The sequence below is a fragment of the Callospermophilus lateralis genome, chromosome 7 (assembly GCF_048772815.1).
Source record: "Callospermophilus lateralis isolate mCalLat2 chromosome 7, mCalLat2.hap1, whole genome shotgun sequence".
Taxonomy (NCBI): Eukaryota; Metazoa; Chordata; class Mammalia; order Rodentia; family Sciuridae; genus Callospermophilus; species Callospermophilus lateralis.
This window is the reverse complement of record NC_135311.1, coordinates 47019490-47044574: the sequence shown is the minus strand read 5'-3', so window position 1 is coordinate 47044574 and position 25085 is coordinate 47019490. Positions and strand designations below refer to the sequence as shown.

General features: G+C 32.2%; 2 protein-coding genes across 5 annotated transcripts in view; one reads left to right on the top strand and one right to left on the bottom strand.

Annotated features, from left to right (window-relative positions):
* Positions 1–20416, top strand: part of Sass6 (SAS-6 centriolar assembly protein) — a 28320-nt gene extending 7904 nt beyond the window's left edge. For 2 of the 3 annotated variants that reach the window (XM_076861918.1, XM_076861919.1), the window contains 14 exons: positions 286–390; positions 1209–1380; positions 2000–2065; positions 3077–3196; positions 7195–7386; positions 10062–10256; positions 10360–10449; positions 10524–10703; positions 11129–11210; positions 11849–11990; positions 14431–14551; positions 17701–17798; positions 20050–20144; positions 20230–20416. In XM_076861918.1, the coding sequence (XP_076718033.1) occupies positions 286–390; positions 1209–1380; positions 2000–2065; positions 3077–3196; positions 7195–7386; positions 10062–10256; positions 10360–10449; positions 10524–10703; positions 11129–11210; positions 11849–11990; positions 14431–14551; positions 17701–17798; positions 20050–20144; positions 20230–20336 (1765 nt within the window). In that variant the 3' untranslated portion in view covers positions 20337–20416. Of the gene's footprint in view, positions 1–285; positions 391–1208; positions 1381–1999; positions 2066–3076; positions 3197–7194; positions 7387–10061; positions 10257–10359; positions 10450–10523; positions 10704–11128; positions 11211–11848; positions 11991–14422; positions 14552–17700; positions 17799–20049; positions 20145–20229 lie in introns of all 3 variants that reach the window. The other variant, XM_076861917.1, reaches the window with a different exon arrangement.
* A 2222-nt stretch (positions 20417–22638) lies between these two features.
* The window catches only part of Slc71a1 (solute carrier family 71 member 1), a 39068-nt gene continuing 36621 nt past the window's right edge, over positions 22639–25085 (bottom strand). For both annotated transcript variants that reach the window (XM_076863291.1, XM_076863292.1), the window contains one exon: positions 22639–23981. In XM_076863291.1, the coding sequence (XP_076719406.1) occupies positions 23775–23981 (207 nt within the window). In that variant the 3' untranslated portion in view covers positions 22639–23774. The remainder of the gene's footprint in view (positions 23982–25085) is intronic.

The following is a 25085-nucleotide window of genomic DNA, read 5'->3' as shown; positions in this document are numbered from 1 at the left end:
TGGTTACATGCTGTGTCGGCCTCCCACACTTGATTAAGGATGTCTTTGAAAATAAATATTCATAGAATATAAGAAGTCTACATATAACAGCTCAGAAATTTCTAGCTTTGACTAAATTTCTTTACTTTTTTTTCTCATTAAGTAAATTCTATAAAATATAAAATTCCATAGCTTAGTTCTTGATTATAATAGGTGTTTAGTAAAGAAAAAATCTTTTAGGGTATTAATTATATAAAAGATAGTAATTAAATTTTTTTAAAAATTCTTTTTCTGTTTCTTATATAGTTTAAAATTCCAGCAAGGTCTTCTGGTAGACTTCTTAGCTTTCCCACAAAAATTTATAGATCTCCTTCAACAGTGTACTCAAGAACATGTTAAAGAAATTCCAAGGTAAGTTGCATGAGAATACTACATTAATAAACAAGATAGACACCTTTGAAAGATGAGCGGATGGCAAAATATTTCCCATTAATTCTAAGTAACCCTATTTGTTTTAAAACTGGAGTAGGGATCCACTAAATTTCAAACTTTAAGGAGTCTTGATTAAAATCAGAAATATTTAACTATTAATTCCCATGTTTTGACAAAACCACTGAAGTTATCTAAAATATAGCATCAAGTATTTGCTTTTTTACCGATCATGGAAAACAAGAAATATAAGATTTTGTATGTACATGTTTATATCTGGGGTGCTAATGCCTAAGCCATTTGCCATCAGTCTTATATTGGTTTCATCAATTGGTGATTTTTTTCAGTCATTTATTTCTATAGGAACAACAAAATGATGCTTTTCTAAATCTATCATTCTTTCTACATTGGTATAATTCTTTTATCAACTTTGCCTTATCAAGCAGGGCTATTTGATGACTTTGCAAGTTCATATAGGAAAACATAAATGCTTGATTCATACTTTTAAATTGTTAGCTTTCATAGTTAGGAGCTTGTAAACTGTTTACTCCTGTGGCATTCAATGAATTTTTGGTTTTAGGTTTTGCTTTCTGCCTTCTCACTATGAACTCAAGGACTTTTATATATTTACTGTGTTTTGTCAACCTTTCTCACCCCAACACCCCAACTTATCTTTTACCAGTGGAAATCCTTTTACATTAGCCCCTATGATTTCAGTGTGCTCTCTTTTCTGGTCTTTCTAAGAAGAGGAGCTTCATTATTTCATTAGTTTGTTATAATGTGACATTTTCTTTTTAAAGGTTTTTGCTACAGTTAGTTTCTCCAGCAGCTATTTTGGATAATTCACCTGCATTTTTAAATGTGATAGAGACAAATCCTTTTAAGCATCTTACACATCTCTCACTAAAACTCTTACCTGGAAATGATGTGGAAATTAAGAAATTCCTAGCAGGTTGTTTGAAATGTAGTAAGGTAAGTTTTTCTTTTAAACTAGTTTTCAAAGTATTTTGATAAATCACTAAGGCATTGCCCTTATTTTTTGTTTTCTGAATAAAGGTTTGTTGCATGTAATGAACTTAGTTTGTTGTTTTTCATTTAGTCGAGGTACAGCAAGTATAGAACTAGACCAGAAATTGAGAAACTTAGGTCCCAAGATTTTTACTAGTGTTCTATAATCTTAGGCAGGCTACCTAAAACACTTGTGTCATGATTCCATCAGCTGGTATATATCTATGAGAATATCTACTCTATCTAGCTCATCTTAAATGAGATTATATATATGAAAGTGTCTTGAATATTAAAAATTGTAATAAGATATATGGCACAAGAAAAATCATAGTGTTGCCACTTGAGAGTTTTTAGAAATTTTTTTACGTTAAACGTTATATATCAGTGCATTTCCACTGTAAATGGTGTATAGATCATCTGGGGATCTTGTTAAAATGCAGATTCTGATTTAGAAAATCTGAGATTTTGTGTATCTAACAAGCTCTTAGGATGATGCCAGTACTTATTTTACTATACTTTGAGTAGCAAGGCTACAGATGATTGAATTAAATTATAAACTGCACTATTTTATTTTTATAAATAGGAAGAAATATTATCATTGACACAATCACTAGATGATGTTACTAGACAACTGAACTTGACACAAAAGGTAATTCATATTTCATTTTGTCTTTGTAAGTCAGTCAGATATTGATTCTTAATTGCATCTTGAATTAAGTCCATGCTTTATATTTTCTTTCAAAGTATTTTACCATTGAATTTCCCCTGCTTTTTGCTATCTTTCACCTACCAATTTCCTTAATGTCATGCTTTCTCCTTTACTTAATTCCACTAAAACCTTCTATCATCTCCAATATGACATGCTTTCTGTAATTCTTCATGAAATAAGATATTTAGTTTCTATTATATATTAGTTCTTTTCTCTCCTTTTATTCACCTCATTTCTTTGACTTAAAATGGCTTTTCAGTTCCTATGTTCTAAACCTTTCTTCCCTTGTGGTTAGAATTAATTCCTCTGCTGGGCTTCATCTCATTTTAGTTGTAGCTACTGCATTTTTGCCATTGGTCCTTTAAATTGACACATTTTCCCCAAATTACCTGATAAGCTGCATGGCTTCAGGCAGAAAATACTGGGGATCATGTTACTGCATTGTATGTATAAGAAATTAACTCCTCTTTATGACTTGAGTGTTCCACCTAGGTTACTTTACTTCTTAATACCAGAATGCTTCTGGAGATTAAACCTAAGGGCACTCTACCACTGAGCTACATTTCTAGCCCTTTTTATTTTAAGACAGGGTTTGCTAAGTTGCCCAGTCTGGCCTTGAACTTTCAGTCTTTCTCTTTCAAGTTTTCCAAGTAGCTGAGTTTACAGGAGTGTGCCACCATTCCAGGCTAAGTGCTAGATATAATTAAAAGTTTAATTAAAGATAATTAAGCTTAATTTTGGGCCATTTGAGCTCTAAAATTCCTTTTATTCTAATCTTGATTCCCTCAAATATAAAACATCAAATATAAAAATATAAAAAAGGTTTGAGTATGTCTTGACAAGTTGAAATTTCACTTTCTTTAATACCCTTTTAAGTATTGCTGTGTGTTATTCAGAAGTGTAAAATATTCAGGAGGTTATCTTAATATTTTGTACCAAATTCTAATATAGACATTATCAGAAAAAATACAAGAATTAGAAAAGTTACGGAATGAATGGGAATCACACACAGCATCATTGACAAATAAGCATTCTCAGGAACTGACGAATGAGAAGGAAAAGGCTTTACAGGTAAGAATATTAGAAGTAACTGGAAAAATAAATTTTTATTTCTGTTGATTTTGTTAATTATGAAAGTAATAAATGCTTGCTTTAAATGGTTCAAGCATTATGAAGTATATAAAAATTGAAAGTTTATCTTTCAAACTTAAACTAAAGATAATTTATAAACATTTTGATGTGATTTTCTGAACTTTTCTCTGCATGTGTAAATAATATGTGACTTATAAATATTTGTTTGTTTATACTAATACAAATTATAATTATAGATATATGTACATACATGGTGAGTTTAATTTTGTTCTGTACTATTGATGTCTTATTAGATAAAGAGATTATAGCCTTTTTCACTTTGCATAAGATAATTCTATCAGTTCAGATATTACTCTTTAGTGGCCGCATAGTATTCATCAAATATAATGTTATCTACTTACTGGAGGATATATAACTGCTTTGATATTTTGGCTATTACAAACAATAGGGCAGTGGACATTCTTTGTTGAGATTGCAATATAGCTATGTAAAATATTGAGGGATACTGTAAATTTGCCACTCAAAAAAGTTATACTAAATATAATCCCTAAGATAATTATTTCCTTATTATTATTATTATTATTATTAACCTTCTTATTTGAAACCTGATAGGTATCACGGTAGTACTTTGTTTTGATTTACATTTCTTAGATTTAGAGGGAATATAAGCAACCTTTAACATGACTTTTGATGATTTTTATTTTGGGGATTATCTTTTAATATCTTTTGTTCCCTTTTGTTGTGTAATTATCATTTTCTATTGCTTTTAGTGTGACTTCTTTCTTCTGTTTTATAGCTTTTTTATTTTACTTTTTTTAAAGAGAGAGAGAGAATTTTTTTTAATATTTATTTTTTAGTTTTTCGGCGGACACAATATCTTTGTTTGTATGTGGTGCTGAGGACCCAACCCGGGCCGCACGCAAGTCAGGAGAGTGCGTTACCGCTTGAGCAACATCCCCAGCCCCTGTTTTATAGCTTTTTTAATACTAAAATTTTTTATTCACTTTACCAAATGTTTGCACTTGAGGGTACAGATGATTTTTTTTTACGTGTAACTTTCACCAAAATTAAGATTTGGAAAATTGTACTACCCGTCTAGGTTCCCCCGAGTGCTTTCCTGACTTATATAATACTCTTGTAGAAGGTCATCACTTGTCTGACTTCTGTCATTATTGGTTAGTTTTGCCTGTTCATACTTATTTGTCATGCTTTTAATAAACAATATATACTGGGTTGGGTTTGTGGCTCAGTGATAGCGCATTCGTTTGGCATGCGTGGGGCACTGGGTTTGATCCTCAGCACCACATAAAAATAAATAAATAAAGGTATTGTGTTCATCTACAACTAAAAAAATATTTAAAAGAAAGCAATATATGAGTTGTCTTAATTATTTTTACAATGATTTCTTTATATTAATAGTAGTTTTTCTGTGAGGAAAGTCCTAGCAACAAGTAGAATCACCCTTCTCTTATGTATTATTATTATTTAAAAAAATTTTTTTAGTTATTCATGGACACAATATTTTTATTTTGTTTATTTTATTTTTACGTGGTGCTAACGGTTGAACCCACTGAGCCACAGCCCCAGTCCTGTATTATTTTCTTGATCCTACTTATTTACTTTTCTTTTTCATAGAATTTTCTATTAATGTTTGTTTTTCAATTCTTATAAATCCATCCCCCAAATATTTTTCTGCATCTGATGTTCTCCTAAAACTACTGTGTGCCCTAAGACTATATAGGATAGTCTTTTAATTTGTTCTAATTAGTTATACATGACAGAATACATTTTGACACATTGTACACAAATGGAGCACAACTTCTCATTCCTCTGGCTGTGCATGGTGCAGAATCACACTGGTTGTGTAATCATACATGTATATAGGGTAATAATGTCCATTTTATTCCACCATCTTTCCCACCCCCTTTCCCTCCCTCCCTCCCCTCTGTCCAATCCAAAGTTCCTCCATTGTTCCCTACTCACCCCCCATAGGATATTCTTTTGACAAATATGCTTCTACCTGTACAAATTATCCCTTTTTCATTGGGTTTTATTATTTTCCTGAAGATATCCTGCCAAAGATTAGTCTTCCAGAATGGAAATGATTTTTTAAATTTATTTTTTCTAAAAAGTTCAAATGATTCAGAAGTAAACATATATCCTTTGTAATCCTATCACTCATTCTTTTTCTTTCTTTAGAAAAGGACTGCAATAAAATCATTATTTGTACTGCACTTGTCCTCTATTGATTGTCTTTAATGTCTTCATAGGCTTATTCTAGTTTTTTTTTTTTTCATGATTACTTGTTCAGTATTTTACATGATGGTATTTTTTATTTTTATATGGGCTCCTTTCTGGTTTTTATGTCATTTGCCCTTTCTCTCCAAAAATGAGGGACTCCCTAAAGTAGTAATTGTAAGAGTCTCAATATTTTATGAAAGAGGAGTTCTCCTGCACTACTGATAAGAATTTGAATGGGATCAAGTTTTCTGGAATGTTATTTTTTATTTTTATTTTTATTTTGGTACTGGAGATTGAACCCATGGGTGCTTTACCAGTGAGCTCCATCTTCAGCCCTTTTTATTTTTTTGAGACAGGTGTTACTAAGTTGCTTAGGACCGTGCCAAATTGCTGAGGCTACCCTTGAATTTGCTAACCTCCTGCATCTCTGGGATTACATTCGTGAGCCTCCACACCTGGCCAGTCTTGTAACTTTATTAGTTTTTTTTGTTTGTTTGTTTATATTCTCCAATCTGTAATTTGATTATGAGAAGCTAATTTTGATTTTGGATTTCAGATCTGTGATTAATACAGTTTTACTTGTAATTGTGAAAAACTGGAAACTAAAATGTCTATGTTGGAGCAGGGATTAGGTGAATTATCAATAGCCATGGCATGAAATATTTACAAAGGGAGAACATGTAAATTGTACAGGAATAAAAAACATGGTTAAATTGTGTACATATCTTAATTTTTTTCATAAATTTGAATATGTTTATTGTTCATAAATGTGGGATGTTAATATGAATATATAAATGACAAGAAAGGAATATTCCTAAATATTTAAGAGTGACTCCTTGTATAGGATTATATGTTATCTGTAATACCCATTGTGCCTTTAAGAATGTATATATCTTTCAAAATCAAAAAAATATGCTTTTGGGCTGGGGATGTGGCTCAAGCCGTGGCGCGCTCGCCTGGCATGCGTGCGGCCCGGGTTCGATCCTCAGCACCACATACAAAACAAAGATGTTGTGTCCGCCGATAACTAAAAAATAAATATTAAAATTCTCTCTCTCTCTCCCCCTCTCTCACTCTCTAAAAAAAAAAAAAAAAAATGCTTTCTTTTTAAAAAGATTTTTGAATTTAATAGTGCTCATTAATAGATAGTGTGGTATGATTGGAACAGGCATCAGAGATTGCATCATTACAACTATGTTCACATTTTTTTTATAGTTGATAGAATGTAACTACTGACTATGAGATTGGACCAGTGATTAAACCTGGCCATTTTTACAGTTACAGATATTTTTCATATATATATATATATATATATATATATATACACACACACACATACATACATACACTGATTGTTAAGAACTGAAACAATACTGTGGTGCTTTAAGCAAGAACAATATTCTTATGTACTAGTTTTTCTTTAGTGCAAATATGTTCATACTAGATATACATTTTTTTGTTTTCTTTTTTTACTTAATCATATATCATTCTTCCCTTAACTTACTGATCATTACTTCCAAACATGTGAGTTTAAGAGAAGTAGAAATTATGAACAAGATCACAATGGTAGATTTGCTTTTATTGGTGTACTTTCTCCTCCTTGAAAATCATAATTGAAAGTAGACCTTTTTAAAAACAGGAAACCTAATAACTTTAAAGAAGAAATTGGGGTTATTTTTCTTCAAATCTTTACATATATTTGTGATTTTTTTTCATTTATTTTTATTCAATAATAGGTGCAGGTTCAATATCAACAGCAGCATGAACAACAGAAAAAAGATTTAGAAATCCTCCATCAACGAAATATCCACCAGCTACAGAATAGATTGTCAGAGTTAGAGGCACTTAATAAAGACCTAACTGAAAGGAAATATAAAGGAGACTCCAGTATTAGAGAACTTAAAGCAAAACTTTCTGGTGTTGAAGAGGTATGTTGGCTTCTACCCCTGCATCCTAATTTAAAAGAGTGTTTTAATTTGGTCACTTTATTTTAATTTGGTTACTTATATTACTTGTGTGGATGGGGTTCTCTGGATGTACCACAAAGATCTTTTATGGTGTTAGGATAATCATTTCAGATAAATGCAAAATGACTGAAATTTGATAAAAAGAGCTAACTCAGACAGAATTGAGGTAGGCTTGGATATCTTTAGTTAAGACCTAGAGGAGCAGTTCTTTGGCACATCTTTCTGATTTTTCAGTATATATTTTTTAAAAAAGATTTTTTTTAGTTGTTGATGGACAAAATACCTTTGTTTTATTTGTTTTTATTTTTTATGTGGTGCCAGGGATCGAACCCAGTGCCTCATATATGCTAGGCAAGTGCTCTACCACTGAGCCACAGCCCCGGCCCCAATTTTTCAGTATATTTTTAATAGTAGTGTCTTTATCTTATGGGGTATTCAGTGTAGCAGGGCTAATTCTTTCCTTCAGCTTACATAATATATCAGACAATTATATGAGGCTTAGTGTTCCATAATAGTAGTGATAATGGTAAAGGTAATAATAGCTAATGTTTACTAAGTATTTAATATGTGATGGTTACTACTTGAGTGCTTTGTGTACCTTCACTCAATTCTTAAAATTCTTTTGTTGCTGTTATTACCCCTGTTTTATAAGTTACAGATGGGTTAAGTAACTTACCTAAGGAAGAATGAGCATTGAAATCCATGTATTATTTGCCTATCTTTGGTACTACTTTGTTCTTTGAAGCACCAATTTTTTTTTTTTTTTTTTTGCATGCTACAGATTGAACTCAGGGCATCAGGCATGCTAGGCAAAGACTCTTATCACTGAGCTACATTCCCAGCCCCTCAGAGAAGTTTTAACATCTTGGCTGTCATAGCATATTTGTTGATGTTTTGGCACAGATGATAGTTTCTTACCTAGCATTATTATACATTATTATCACATGAGTTATCAGAAAGTATATGTAGTTGTTTTTTTTTGTTGTTGTTTTTTTTTGTTTTTTGAGATAGGTTCTCACTATGTTGCCCAGGCTGGTCTTCAGCGCCTTATCTCAAATGATCCTTTGGCCTCAGCTTCCCAGGTAGCTAGGGCTTGAGGTATACACCACTGTGCTTGGCTTGTAGATATTTCTGATACCTCTTATTTATTTATTTATTTTTCTTTTTAATATGGTGCTGGGAATTGAACCCAGGGCCTTGTGCATGCAAGGCAAGCACTCTACCAACTGAGCTATATCTCCAGCCCCTGGCTTATAGATATCTTAAGTTTATTGTATTTAAAAGCAAAGAGAACCAGACTTAATTTCAGTAGTCAGTTATGCCAAGAAGCTCTAAAGATTTACTGATTTTATGTTCAGATCCTCATAAGAGTTCTGCCTTGACAATAGATGTCCAGTTATTTTCGCCTACACCCTTTGACTTTTTATGCTAGTTAGTAAAACATTTCGTACTTCATGCATGGTGCACTGGGAGTCTAATTGCTTCATTATAATGCTATATAATTTTTTCTATCTCAGTCCTGAAACTGGATAGTATATTAATAGTCTTCATTATGTTGTTTTTTTTTAAATATGATCCAAACAAAGTATTTCTTCCAAGATTTGCAAAATGCTTACAAATTATGAGGCTTGGGAACTTTTTTTTTAATCTCTGAGTATTCAGTTACCTAATTATTTAAAATTACATTTTTAGATATTAATACTCTTAACTAATAATTACTACTATCTGAGTATCTACTTTGTGCCAGTCATTGTTAGGCAATTTATATAAGGATTCTTGTGAAGATTAAATGAAATAATTTATGAAGCATTTGTTTATAATTTCTGTTTTATAAATGAGAGAATGGAGACTTAGGGTGGTTAAGTTATTCCCAAGATCACACTATAGGTAAGCTCCAGTTTGAGTTCAAATTGATCTGATGTCAAAGTTTGTGCTCCTAAAACCATCATAGTATAATACTATAAAATTATCTTTTAGGACTGGGGGTGTGGCCTAAAAAATCTATTTCTAATGATTATCATTTACCTATTTTTGTTTTAGAGTGTGAACAAAGAGAAAGTCCAGAAACATTATTTATTGAGGTGAAAAGATATTTGTAATATGGGGAGAAGGTAGATCATAAAATTGAGTAGGGGATGTGACTGGATAGTAGAGCACTTGCCTTACATCCATGAAGCCCTGGGTTCAGTCCCTGGCACCAGAAAAAGTACTGAGCAGTATGAGCTTTTTTCGTTTTTTTGAGGAGAGGGGAAAAAAGCACCATAAGCAACAGAGAAAAATTCTAACTCATAGCTGTCACCCGTGGCTACTTTTAAAATGAGTTGGGAAGATATCACAATACTCTTGTTAAATGTTTTTAAAAGTTGTAGTAATTTATTTATAAATTGGGAATTTTTTTTTCTTTGATATTATAGAATTACTCATGTATTTTTTTATAATCATATAGCAAGTCTATAATTCATACATATTATTGGAGATTTTTATGTCTTTTAAAGAAAATATATATTAGAATTTTAAAATTATTAAGTACATTTTTGATATTTTCAATATCTTAAATATGTTTAAAACGTAATTATTACCAGACTAGCCAGTTTCCTTTTTGTCATAATGTGTAATTTCTGTTTTTCTACCCTTAGGAGCTGCAACGAACTAAGCAAGAAGTCCTTTCTTTGCAAAGAGAGAATTCTACATTAGATGCTGAATGCCATGAGAAAGAAAAGCATATTAATCAGCTACAAACAAAAGTGGCAGTTTTAGAACAAGAAATCAAGGATAAAGACCAACTTGTTTTAAGAACAAAAGAAGCATTTGATACAATCCAGGAACAAAAGGTCTTTAAATTTTTTCTAAAGAAATTGATGAGCACATTTAGAGTGATGCTTTATCAACAAACATAAATGCCCTAATTATTCATGTCTTTAAAAAAAAAATCAGGTGGCTTTAGAAGAAAGTGGTGAGAAGAATCAGGTACAACTGGGAAAACTTGAAACTACGATAAAATCATTATCAGCAGAACTTCTGAAGGTTTGTTTTAAAAATTAATAGAATATTGATAGTTTATTGGATTGTAGAGATTTACATATGGAGCTCTTTTACAGGCAAATGAGATTATCAAGAAGTTACAAGGGGATTTGAAAACCCTAATGGGCAAATTGAAACTGAAGAATACAGTTACTGTTCAACAAGAAAAACTCTTGGCTGAGAAGGAGGAAAAATTACAAAAGGAACAAAAGGAACTACAAGATGTTGGACAGTCTCTTCGAGTTAAGGAGCAAGAGGTAATTAATATTTTTTTGTTACTATTTTGTTTACAAAGTATAGTAAACTTCTTCAGATACTATTTTTAAAATTTCTGTTTTGTTATAGTAGAGAATGGGTTTTGGCCTTATTTCATTTATTTTTCTTAAACATAAAAACACATCTACATTCAACAGATGTTAATAACCTATTTCAGTTTGGAAAGTTAGTTATCATAACTCAGATATTTTAATTGCTCATTTATGATCAGAATATATGGGTAGTTGTCATTATGTGAGTTTATGTATATACACACATACACCTAAATATTTGATCACATAGTTGAGCTAATTCCTTTATTCTCATTTAATAGTATTAGTAGTAATCACTTAGTTTAGTAATAGTTTTTTCAACTTGTATTTTAACCTTTATTTTGTTTGACTTACTATGAGGATTGACGTTTCAGGTATGCAAATTACAAGAACAATTAGAAGCTACAGTTCAAAAACTTGAGGAAAGCAAACAGCTTCTAAAAAATAATGAAAAGTGTAAGTATATTATATTTTTATGTAAATGAGTTTTGTTTTATTCTTAAGCTGAAAATTTTATTTAAATTTATTAAAATATAGGTAAATTCAGATTTTGCTTTATATGAAAATTTCTGCTTTAAATAAAACTTAATGTCTTTGCTGTAGTAAATTATATTATCTGGTGCCTATAAAACAATTATTGTTAAAAACTGTATTATATGTCAGTGACCCAAAACTAATGGTGTTGAAAATATTGCCTGTAATTTACTGTTTAGATTCCTCACTACTCTTTTTTTAAAATTGCTGTTAACCTAATAGTGGTAACATGAATTATTTGAATTATAAGATTTTTTTTTTCATTAGCATTTTCTCAGTTGGTAGAACTGGGTATCATACATAAAATTGTGAACTTTAATAAAACTGTAAGATACCATTTTAGAAGCAAAACCTCTTAAGATAGAGGAGCAGAAATATGTGCTTCTTAGAGTAAGAGAATAAAATAAGAATCTAATTGTAAAAGTTTAGATGAACCAGTGTGGTTCAACTGTGATGTCAGTTGTAAAAACTTAAAAAGCTTAAGGTATTTAAACATTTAAAATGATTAGAAAACTAAAAACTGTCAAAAGTTTTTTTTTTTTACCTTTTTGTTTTCTAAGTAATCTCATGGTTAAATAAAGAACTAAATGAAAATCAGCTAGTGAGAAAGCAAGATGTGTTGGGACCTTCTACCACTCCTCCTGCACATTCCAGCAACAACACAATCAGAAGTGGAATTTCTCCTAACCTGAATGTGGTAAGGTATTACTGACTTTCCTGAACAGAAGTATTCCCAGTTTGTTAGGAAGTCTCCGTGACTTAAGATGCTGGTACTAATACAGTCTGAAGTCCTACTTGAAGAACAGTATAAGCTGCCCTTGGAAGTGGGACATAGGCATACTTGCTCTTAACAAAGAGGCTGTATTTCAAGGGCACATTTCTTTGTAAGATTTCACTGGGTATAGCAATCATTTTTGAACATCAAAAGTAATGCCAGATATGCTAAAAACTTTAAAACATGTGTACATGGACACACCCTCAAAACATTTAGATGACTTTAAGAAGAAAAAAATTCAGGGTTTGGGCTCAAGTATGCAACTACAATGAAAAAAAAACTCAACTGAATTCTAGCTGCAAAAGAAAAAAGTGGGGCAGGGATGAGAAAAGAAGGTTCTGTTAGGCTTATCAGCTCTAGAGGCTAGAATAAACTCTTGAGATATAAGCTTTCTAGTTTCCAGAATTGGGTCATTTGCTTTTTCTGGGCAAGGAGTAAGAGGGGAGAATAAGAAAAGCAGCTCTTTATATACAAAAGGTGTCTCAGTATTATCATGTGACTAGGTCTTTATGCTACTAGAAACTTGCCTAATACTCATAAGTAAGCCTTAGGCTCTCCTGTTGAACACAGTTTCACAGAATATCAGCATCAGACAAGGTCACTCTATACACATGATGAATCAAGACAAAATGAGAATACTTTGTAAATCATGTCTACATAGATTAAAATATCTACATTGCTAAACCACAAAGATGGTCAAGCATCCTTGAGTCCTGGCTAACATGAATGACTGTTACTTTTTGAACCAGTTATAGCTTTAGCCTTCATGCATTCCCCCTCCTTTATTAGGTGGGATTTATTTAGGTATCCAGTCATACATTTTTCCTTACTTCCTAATAGCAACGAATCCATAGCAAATTTCCACTTTCCTAAACTTTCACTTAAATTGCCTGATGTGCCTGGATCCAATAAATAAATCCTTTTTAGCACACTGTTACTGAAACTCCCCATGGTTCATAAGGTCTGCAGTTTCCTTCATTTCAAGGAGTTAATAAATATGGTTTTTAATACCTTTGGGTGTTTTTCTGGTGCTCTCTGACTGGAGGGCATTGGCAGAAAACATAAAACATAAAATTCAAATAAGCATTTGAATTTTATTATTATTTTTTGGTACCACTGAGCCACAACTGCAGCCCTGTTTTGTATTTTATTTAGGGACAGGGTTGTTTAGTGTCTCGCTTTTGCTGAGGCTGGCTTTTTCCCAATCCTCATGACTCAGCCTCCCAAGCTGCTGGGATTACAAGTGTGTACCACTGTACCAGGCACCTATTTGAATTTTTAATCCACTCTGATAATTGTACTTAGCGTCTAAAACAGAAAAAGGATTGCTATTAAATTGGGAAATGGCGCATAAAGAAGTACCTGGACCTGAATTACAAACTTGAAAAAAATTCATAGGCTTAACCTGAATGACTGAAGATAAATAACTGTGAGAAGGATGTTTATGTTGTATAGCCACTGGTGTACACAGTTGCTTTTTGATTATTATTTTTATTGTGTGTTGCATGGAATTGAACCCAGGGCCTCAAGCATGCTAAGCTAATGCTGTCCCATAGAGCAACAGAGTTGCTTCTCAAGATTTGTTTCAAGTGACCTTTTAAAAAATTAGCTTTTTTCTCATGTCTGTTGTTTAATGGTGATGCTACCATATAGAAGATTAGTGGAAAGTAAATAATTGCCTCAGTTACCCTATTTAAGAATATTAATCTTGTTTTTACTCAGTTTGGAAGCAAATTATTATTTTATCCCTGATTGGGCTATTGATTTATGACTCACTGTCCTTCCTAATACCTTCCATGTCAGGAAACCTGGAGTGATCCAAGATAGTTCAGTTCAGTGGTTTATTTTTTGTGGGGGAATGATGGGGGTGGGGATTTAACTCAGGGACACTTTACCACTGGGCTATATCCCCAGATGGTCCATTAAGTTGCTGAGGGTCTCAGTAAGTTGCTGAGGCTGGCCCCAAATGTGCAATCCTCCTAACTTAGTCTCTCCAGTTGCTGAGATTTATAGGCATGTGCAACTGTGCCTGGCCAGTAGGATTTTTGTTTTAATTTAGTTTGAAGCAGAGTTTTATGGTGTCATGATAAAATTGGCCTCAGAGATAGCACTCTTTTTTTAAAATATTTATTTAGTTGTAGACAGACATACCTTCATTTTATTTATTTGTTTTTATGTGGTGCTATGGATTGAACCCAGTGCCTCACACATATAAGGCAAACGCTCTACCAACTGAGCTACAACCCCAGCCCAAGACAGCACTCTTAACTGTTAATTAGCAGACAATAATGCCTCCTGGATAAGAGAAACTATTTGTAATTATTTGTTATCCTTAATCATTTACTTGTTTTATTTTTAGGTTGATAGTAGGCTGACTTACCCAAGCTGTGGGATTCCTTATCCTGTCTCCTCTGCATTTGCATTCCAGAATACTTTTCCTCATCTGTTATCTACCAAAAATACCATCCACCCAGTTTCAGGACCAAAGGTAGCCAAATTAATACTTTTTTCTTTTTTTTTACAAAAATACAGGAACTTATTTGCATATAATTCTTTCACCTTTTTAAAAGTTCACTTACTGTTTGGTTATTTGCGAATTAAGTAATGTATTAGATGAATATATTACTAAATATCTAATATGTATTATTACCAGAAATATATATATTATGGGTTTTTTTATTTTTTAATTTTAATTTGTTATATATGACAGCAGAATGCATTTCAATTCATATTACACATATAGAGCACAATTTTTTATACCTCCGGTTGTACACAAAGTAGAGTCACACCATTTGTGTCTTCATACATGTATTTAGGAATGCAATGTATATTTTTTGAACCCATTGTAATTTGGCTCTTTAAATTACATCAATCTGTTAAATTCTGCTGAAACTTAGTACCTACTCAATCTTTCTATTTTTATTCATTTTTCTACTTAAATTTATAAGCCTACATAGGATTATTGACCTCATACTACTGATATGTTGGATGTGGTAAGATTTTTGGATTCTATTGCTAGAATTTAAGGGTTCATAGGGCAGGCTTATAGCAAATTCTGTAGTCTAGCAAAATTATCTCAAATAGTATATGATGAGCAATCCTTCCAACACTTTATTTATTTGCTAAAGCTTTTTTCTGCCAACTTGAGTTCTTTATCTTTGTTTAGGATGTCATACGACATGATAAACTAATGTCTTAGATTTATATATTGTTTTCATATATATTATTTTATTTTCATGATAATTTAATCTGACCAGATTAGTCATTTATTTTATTTTCATTTCTAACTTCAGGTCCAAATTAATTTTTTTCCTAAATCATATATGACAGGAATATTTTATAGAACTTAGGAGTCAAGCCCAGAGAGGTAGTACACACCTATAATCCCAACTACTCTAGAGGCTAATGCAGGAGGATTGCAAGTTGTAGAACAGCCTGGACAACTTGATGAGACTATGTCAAAATAAAATTAAAAAGGATTGAAGATACAGCTCAGTGCTTGCCTAGCATTTGTAAGGCTCTAGACTCAATTCCCAGTATAAAAAACATGTTTAGAACATTCAAACTGATATTATAGATTCTAACAAATTACCTGGGTTACTCTAAAATGTTGACTGTTGTTTAGGCTTTTATGTCTTCTTAGCCATAGCTTTATTGGTTATCATATGGAGCTATTAAGAATTCTCTATGAAATAGGAATTAAACCTGAATTTTTATGCTTAGACTACTATTATGTATTTAGATAATTGGCTCTTCTTGCATTGCTTTTTAAGGTGAATTAGATATGTAGATATGTGTATTCTAAGGAATACTACAGTTTCAAGGCCTATAAACGTTGTGAAACTTTCTATTAGCTAGGATTGCCAGTATCTGTACTGATAGAATTTGCTGGGGCTCTTTCACTTTCACTGTTGCAGAGGGGAGACTCTTCTCAAGTGCCATTATATTTTATTTCTCTATGATATTGTCCCACGACTTTGGTTTTTATAAGGTTTCCATTTTTCTTCTGTTGAATTCCTGTGATTTTCTTTGATCACTCATCTCAATTTGCAGCTAATACACTTGTGGCTTTGATTATTATTTGTGGAAGAATAGGTAATGAGTCCTGGGTGCCTCTTTCAGTATGAAAATCTTACCATTCCTGAGAAATTTATTTCAGATTCTGAATGTTTCATTTCTAGAATTTCCACTTCACTCTCATATTTCCATTTTTTCTCACACTTTGAATTTTCATTAAATTCTTATATGGGCTACTTAGATTTGTATGATTGTCCTGTAATTTCTGTCATTTCTGGATTTGATTCTGTAGACTGGTTTTTCCTTGTGGTTATAACTTACATGTTCCTTCTTATTGTCATTTCTAGTAATTTTTGATAGTAGTGGAATACTATTAATGTTACATTATTGATTATCTCTTATTTAAAGTGTTATCTTTAAAGAATTGAAGGCATTTAAATTACTTGTGGGTCAACTTGATCTCATGAAGGTTTGTTTGTTTGTTTCCTTTTGCTTTTACTGTGGAGCATCTAAAGTACTTTCTACTCAAGGATAGTTTGGCCCTATAACATTTTATGGTACTCTACTGAAGTCTTGGTATCTCTGCTTTTGAACCTAGAAATTGTTCAGCTTAAAATGTCTGTTTTTAGTTTTCCATCACTGTGAAAAAATACTTGAGAGAGGTCAACTCAAAAGAAGGAAAAGTTTATTTTGGCTCACATTTTAGAGATTTCTTTCAAGGCCACTTGGCCCTGTCACTTAGGGCCTGTGGTGAGGCAGAGAACATCATGGCAAGAGAACACATGGTAGAACAAAGCTGTTCTCATGATGGCCAGGAAACAAAGAAAGAGAAAGGGGCCAGGTTCCCAGTATCCCCTTCAAGGGCAAGCTTTCAGTGAATTCCTTCCACTAGGTCCCTTCTAAAGATTATTCTATCTCTCAGTAGCTCCCTTAACTGAGGACTAAGCCATCAGCCTTTAGGGAACATTTAAGATTCAAACCATAGCAGGCAGCCTTGTGGAATTTTACCCTGTGCATGAGCCTTATCCTCAGCAGATTCAAGCAAACCCCTGCAGATTCCCAGAGCTCATTCTAGGTATAGCTCTTTTCAGTAGAATTCTGTCTTGTAACCTCCAGCTATCTAGCCGTCTAAACCCATGATATTGGTCTCCTGAGTTTAGGAGTTATTCTCCTCCATTTGCACCAGGAAAGTTAAAAAGCTGGGTCAATTTTAGGGATCATTCTTTACTCAGAGATCACAGCACTGTTTGTCTATGAGAGAATATTCTTTTCATCTATTTTGTTCTTTATGGTTGGTGGCTAGAAGCTGTGTGATCTATTACTATTGGGTTCCCTTTTTTAATCCTTTCCCTCTTATTACATATTTATTGTTCTATAGGAAATGTTAGAATCTGTCTTTTTTAAAAAACAAATCCTGTCTTTTTGTAATGCTGTTAAGTGTGGATTAATGTAGGAAAAACTATCTTTTTCTGAATGCTGATAGCCATAACAACAACAATAAACGCTTATATTTTTATGGTCTAGATTTATCAGGGAAAAAGTATAATCACTCATCTCTATATAGAACTTGTTTTCAGTTTTTACTAAATTAGTTAAATGAGATGTTTTTCCTCTTTACAGGTTCAGTTTAACTTGCAGTTTACAAAACCAAATATATCACTAGGAGATGTTCAGTCAGGAGCAACCGTTAATGTGCCTTGCTCAACTGATAAGGAAAAGTAAGTATTTATTGACATAAAATTTATTGTTTGTAGTTTTGAATGAATTTTTAATCAATGATGCCCCTTATTTTATCTGAGGCCTTTTAATATGCTTGAGTCACTTTGAACTATGAAAAGTGCTTTCTCATATGTATTTGCAAGCTGTGGGATATGCATATAATAGACATAAAAGAGATTTTCTTACACAAATGAAGATTGCTTTCATATGTATTCTTGGGCATGTACACAGGAATCTTTAATTCCTCTAAAGTCAGTTGTTTTTGTTTTTCTTGTGTGGCTTTGTTTGTCCTGGGTGCTCTCCATTTTTCTCATTTACTGCTTCTAGTATAATCTAAGAAACTAACAGAATTACATAGTGAATAAAAGTAAAAAGGTTTGTAAGATTGACCACTAGGTTACCTAAAAAAATTGAGCACCAGTTTGTGGTTTGTGTTTTGCCTGCTCAGAGATTCCTTCCTTATTTTTTAGGTTTCACAGAGTACATTTTTGAATCAATGACATGTGGCTTAATAAATCAACTCTTCCATGCATACCTTTTTCTCTAGATAGTCTTCATGTTTGTAGTTTTTTAAAACAAAATAATTATGGTTCTTTATTTACTTCAGATTTAGTGTTTGTAAAACCTGCTTGTTAACATTCATCATGAACTATCCACTATTCTAATATATTGCAAACTCAGTTACTAACATAGTTCACTAAGGGTTCTTTTTTTTTTTAATATTTTTTTTTAGTTGTTGATAGATCTCTATTTTATTTATTTATATGTGGTGCTGAGACTTGAACCCAGTGCCTCACACCTGGCAGGCAAAGTGCGCTACCACTGAGCCATAGCGCCAAACCTCACTAAGGGATCTTATCCCAGTTGTCACCAGGATGAATATTAAAATAGTTAATGAAGATCAGAATTGTGAGAGTTTCTCATAATGTGTGTATTTATTATATCTAATTTTACACTTGCTCATAAGGCAGAGCAGCTGGAATTCATATTAATGGCAGAAAACCATAATGTTTGTATATTTAATTCATCAATTACATTGAGAGCAACTTTCTAGCAGAAAACATGACAGTCATTCACAATATCAAACATCATCTGACAATAAAATTGAGACTGTTCAGTGATTTTCATTTTTTTGTTTAGAAGTGGTTTGTTGTTTTATTTGTTGTCAGCTAACAAAAAGTGGCAATGAGTATTAAAGAAAAAAATTAAGTTAAAATTGAAAATATAAACCTAGAAAACTTTGTATTTTCTACACATTGGGAAAAGACCATCATTTAATTTTAAGGATTTATTATTTTGTAAGATCCTTTAAATTCTGACTAAAATATACTACTGGGGCAATTGTTAATACTATCAAAATTTTAGAAGGAATGTATGATAGAAAGGGGCAAAAATACCAAAATATCCCGCCCCCGCCCCCTTTTTAAAAAATTTCTCTACCAGTGGCCTTGAAGTGCTTTTGGTTAAAGGAAAATGAAATCTTAATTCATTTTATATAGCATGATAGTAATTAAGTAATTAAATGATTCTCAAGGCATGTACATATTTATTTTATTTCTAATATCTGTCACTTTTATGCTTTTACAAAATTTTATGGTGCTCATAGGATTATTTTTATTTTGCTCACAGTCCTTATTCCAGCTCTTAGTTTATTATAATTTACTCATTAGGAACAGGGATACTTTGATTATATACAGACAAATTATATTTTTTAAGAAACAGTAAAGAATGTATTCTGAACCATAGCCATAAATTACAACTCAGTTACACTTTTTGTGTGTGATGCTAGATATTAAATCCAGGGTTTTTCACAGGCTAGCAAGTCTCTACCACTGAGCTATAACCCCAGCCCAGTTATATATAGTACAGGTTAAGTATCCTTTATCCAAAATGCTTGGAAACTGAAGTTTTCTAATTTCAGAATTTTGGGGGTTTTGAAATATTTGCTATACACAATGAGGTATCTTGGGGACAGGACCCAATGTAGATACATTGTTTCTTAATTTATGATGGCTTGAAGGTAATTCTATGTGGCATTTTTAGGCTGTTTTGACTGTGACTCATCACAGGAAATTAGAATTTTTCATTGGTAACATCATGTCAGTGCTCAAAAAATTTCGAATTTTGAAACTCTTCAGAGTTTTGGATTAGGGATGCTAAACTTGTTTGTGTAGATACATTAGGCAAACCTTAAAAATTAACTAATAAAGAAAAAAAATCAGACTTAAATAATATATATATTTTTTTAAGTGGTGAAAATTTAGGATTGGAATCTAAATACTTGAAGAAAAGAGAAGATAGCATTCCTTTACGTGGACTGAGCCAGAATCTGTTTAGTAATTCAGGTGAGAAAAGACATTTCTGGACTGAATTTTTTGTAATGTGTGTACATAAAGACTAAAGTGATAATCTTTGTTGTTTCATTTGCAGATCATCAGAAAGATGGCAGTCTAGGAGTGATGCAGACATCTTCCAAACCCACAGTGCTCCCCTCTACGTCTTCGGCCTATTTTCCTGGGCAGTTACCAAACAGTTAATTCTAGCATTGTCTTTTTACTTTCTGTTGACATTCAGAAACTCAGGTGTTTTAAAAATATCTTAACAGGCAGAAGTCAAATCCTAACCAGGCAAGTTTCAGATTTTACTTGAGCTACCTACCATTAGACTGTTTAGATCCTTAATACTACTACTGGATTTATAGCACACAGTTAAAAAAGAAATAAATTTATATTCAGGGATTGGTAAAGATGCTGAGTAAAAGATATTTTGGTCTGTAAACATGTTGCTTTACAAAATAACAGGATGAATTTTAAACTAATCATTAGAATTTCAGTTCTAAGGCAAGAGATGATCCTTACAGAGGATATTCTAATCATTTAGAAGGTATGAGTAAATTGCAGCCTGCACAAGAAAATAATACTATGAAAGAAACCAAAGAATGCTAATAATTCAGTTTATTATTTTCATTGATAAAATGTGTTAAGTTTGCCACTTGAGGATTATGAGGAAAAATGATTCTCTTAAGATTATCTCTATTATTGATATTGACATTAAAGGGAAAAGTCCTAAAGCTACCTTAAGTGAGTGAAATGAATTAAACCTTCATAGCAATCACATATGAGTATTTTTCTTGTAACATTTAAGTTAACAGTTAAGTCTGTTAAATAACTTTTGATGTGCTTATTAGGCCAGGTGTGGTGGCACATGCCTGCATTTCCAGCTACTCCGGAGGCTGAGGCAGGAGGATCACAAGTTCGAGGCCAGCATGGGCAATTTGGTGAGACCCTGTGTCAAAAAAAATAAAAGGGCTAGGAAGTAGCTTGGTGGCAAAAGGCTTGCCTATGCATAGGCCCTGGGTTCCATCCCCAGCACATTAGAAAAGTAAATAATTTGGATAATATTTTTATATGACCAAATTAGTATATAGTGCTTTACACTGGAGATGAAACATTTATAGGATTTTAGTGTTTTCTGTAAGTTTATACCCATCCTATTCTTCTCCTTAATTGGGATTTTTATTGTTATGCAGTTAAATCTGTATCAGGGGGATTTGGTTTTAATAGCTCCATACAAAATCTTTACTAGAAGTGCATTATGGATATTCATTGTCCTTGTTTCTAAAATACCAAAACATGGGTTCCTTTTAATGTTTACTTGACAAAGTAGACAAAACTGTTAAAACTTTCTTCTCTTCCCCATTACTAAAAGTTTCAGGTTAAGAACAATTCCTATGGAAAAAAATTAGGTGATTTAAAAAAATTCACCCAGGATCACAGGGCCCATTATCTTCTTGTTGACAACCATCCAATACAGAGTACATTCTCAAAAATAATCTAAATTTGTTTGCAAATTTTGAAATTCATTGCTTGTGATAGTTTAAAAAACGTTTATAAGTTCTTTTTTTACACAGCTGAGCAAAGAGACATTTTAAAATAATGACATACCTATATCACTGGGTTCATAAGAATTGTTGCTAAATAATTTAAAAATACTTATACTTTGAAATTGCTGGCAATTGTCTTTAAGTGAGGGATCTAAACAGAATATTGAGTAACTAGTATTAGGTAGCAACTTTTTTTCTCCCTCTATTAGATATACTATATTAGTAAGAATACTCAAGTTACAATAACTTGAAAGCACTTATTATTCTGGAAAGAAGTCTTTTGGTAACATAGGAATCTGCTTTGTTGTAAATACTATATAATATATATATAAAAACCACTGTGACAGGGTTTGGATGGAATATACGACCCACAGGTAGCTTTTTTTTTTTTTAATGTGTCTTTTCCCATATACATAATTGAAATTGAATTTCTAAGATAGGATAGAGATTCTGACATTCTTACTAAAGACTTGTTTGTATTAAATGTATATATGTAGACTTCTGAGTGCTAATTTTTTGCTCTACCTCTTTTATTTGAAATTGTTTTCCAGTATAAAATTGTACATGTGTTAATAATCCAAAGGTTACATTTAATGTTATTTCTATAAACTGAGCTTTGTTAATAAAGTATTAAAATTACTTTGGGAGGGCTGGGACTGTGGCTTAGTGGTAGAGTGCTTGCCTAGCATGTGTGAGGCACTGGGTTCGATCCTCAGCACTATGTAAAAATAAAATAATAAAATACTTTGGGAGTAGGATATGTAAAAGGCATGTAGAAAAAGAAACAGAATTTGATCTGTTTGGAAAATCAAAGTACCACTTGCATTGTATAGTGAATGAAAAGGAATGATTCAGAGTAAGGTTAAATCTTTGACTTGTTAGTATAAAAGTGATCATGGTAACAAAGCTAAAACAGGCTGTATCTGGACTCACAGATCAAGACTTTTTTTAAAAAAATCATTAAAATATTTAATTTTATTAACAGAATATTTACATTTTTAAGACCTTATTTAACCATAGTGAATGTTCCAGGTTTAAAAAGCATTAGGCAATAACCACACACAAGATGAAAACAGTGTAAACTATACAATACTTTATGTACAATTTTTACAAAGTAACACTTTTTTAAATAATATAACTGGACACAAAAATATACACTTTAGAGAAATTCACATCAGTAATCGTATAAAGCTCTCTCCTAGGGTCCTGAAAATTTAGGACAAACATTAGCTCTGTAAATAAAGTGTTACTGTGACAGTCCTGAAAGGCCACTATATATATTTATCTACATATAGATATCACATTGACATTTTCAAGGCTACCAGCTTTGCTATATAATTTTAGATTATGTATTCAAGTGTTGAGGTTTTTATGATTATGCAAACATTAAAAGAATAGTGGTGTAAGAAGAAGCTGGGGAACAAATCTGAGCCAACATTTTTAGAATTACAGGCTCTAACCACCCCAATTTAAATTCTAAATGGCTGATATTTTTTCACGTCAAAAACAGTAGTGAATATGCTTAAAATAAAATTACTGCAAACAAGCTTGAAACATGATTCAGATTTTAGTACAATTTTAAGTTTTTTTTTTTTTAAATGCAAACAATCCATTTATCATTTCTTTATTTTAGTGCATCTGCATTAAGGCTTTGAATTATTTGACCCAAGATTTTACAATATTAAAATCTGACTCGATTTTACAATGTTAAAATGAACAGGTCCACAACCATACTATCTACTCTGAGAGTCAGCATAAATAGAGTTAAAGCTCAACACCTTAAGGAAATGGTAGCAGAGACATATGCTAATATCTAAGAAGTTACATATATAGTTTTTAATTAAAGGATGTATAATAAAACAGTTTAGTGGCAAGAAATTGGTGCTAATAAACAAAAGGTTTCTTTTCAAAAGAAATTGTAACATCTTTGGAAAACTGTCCGGTTCCTTCTTTAGTTCCCACGGAGTTCATGCACATAATTTCTTAAGACAATCTTAAAGTACACTGCAGATGAAGATGGAATGTACATCCAGAACTACAGGTGAAAACTAAGACCTGGGTGCTGATAGAAAAATCTTCCTGATTTCAGTCATCACACATTTGTGTCCTGGAGTAAAGGTTCTTTGGCCTCTCCTGGCGCTTGTGTACTATGAGGATGGCTGTGACTGCCACAGTGCTTTCTCCAGCTGCTGGACCGTAAGCTTAAATTGGTATGTTCTGGAATAAACAAGGCAACAAGCAGAGCCAGCAGTACCGAACAGGCTCCAAAGAGAAAGGGGGGGCCAGGGATTATGGAATTCTGAGGAAGAAAAGAACAATTAGGATTTTTGTACAAATACTCTTGTTCTTAAGAAATTGCTTATTTTTTAAGTAATAACTGACTGCTATCAATTACAAGCCAATGACTTAATTCTTCATGAAAGCCAGAAAAGTGGCACTTAAACTCTCATTATAAAGTTCTGGGAATAACAACTGGCAAAAAAGCCTATACAAAAATGCCATAACTTTTAGCACAAAATATGAAACAGGTTCTAGAGTCCTCACTTAATTTGTTAGTCCTGGAAAACCATTATCTCAAAAGTACAATCAGGTAGCATATAATATTAATAACTACAGCGGTAGAATCAGTTACCATTTTCTTTTAGAAAAGTAATTATATGCTCAAATGCCTGAAAGTTAGAAAAACACAGGTAATGCTATTACCATGAAAAGAAACAGAATTTTATATTATCCCCAAATTACATTTATTAGCAAAAACTTACACTGCTAATTGTACTTTTGTGTGGCCCACAAGAAAGAAGTAGGCTTGGTTGGTTTTAAGGTTAATGCTGTGAGGAAGCCAGGGAGCCGTTTTCTATTGGCTAGAATGATCAATGATGCTTGGTTCTCACGTTTTTTTAGGTGTAAGGAAGGAAATGCAAACAAATGAACAAAGACCCATGTAACTGACTTTCTGTTCAGAAGGCTACTGAATCACAGAGGACTCAGGAAACATAAGCAGCATTGTAGAGAAATGACTAACATGTGCCATTAGATGTAGATTTGGCAAACCAGGCTTTATATAATTTTTCATTCTTGAAAAAGGTATGCACAGAGAATGGCAGTTGTGATGTATTTATATCACGGCCTGAGGTATGTAATGATATTTGAATAGAGTCTGTCAATAAAAAGAATTTTGTCATGAAAAGGTACTAAGCTTGGAAATTCAAAGGAAAAAAAAATGTGGGCATTAAGTTATTTTTTTCCTGGAAAAGTAAAGAGTGACTCTTTCATATGTGAAAACTGTATCATGCATTGATTATCATGCATTATTGATTACAACTTTTTAAGTGAAAATTTAAGATTAATTTGAAGTGATATAGTAAGCAAGGGAAAAGAAAAAGGTTTGTAAAAATTCACAAAG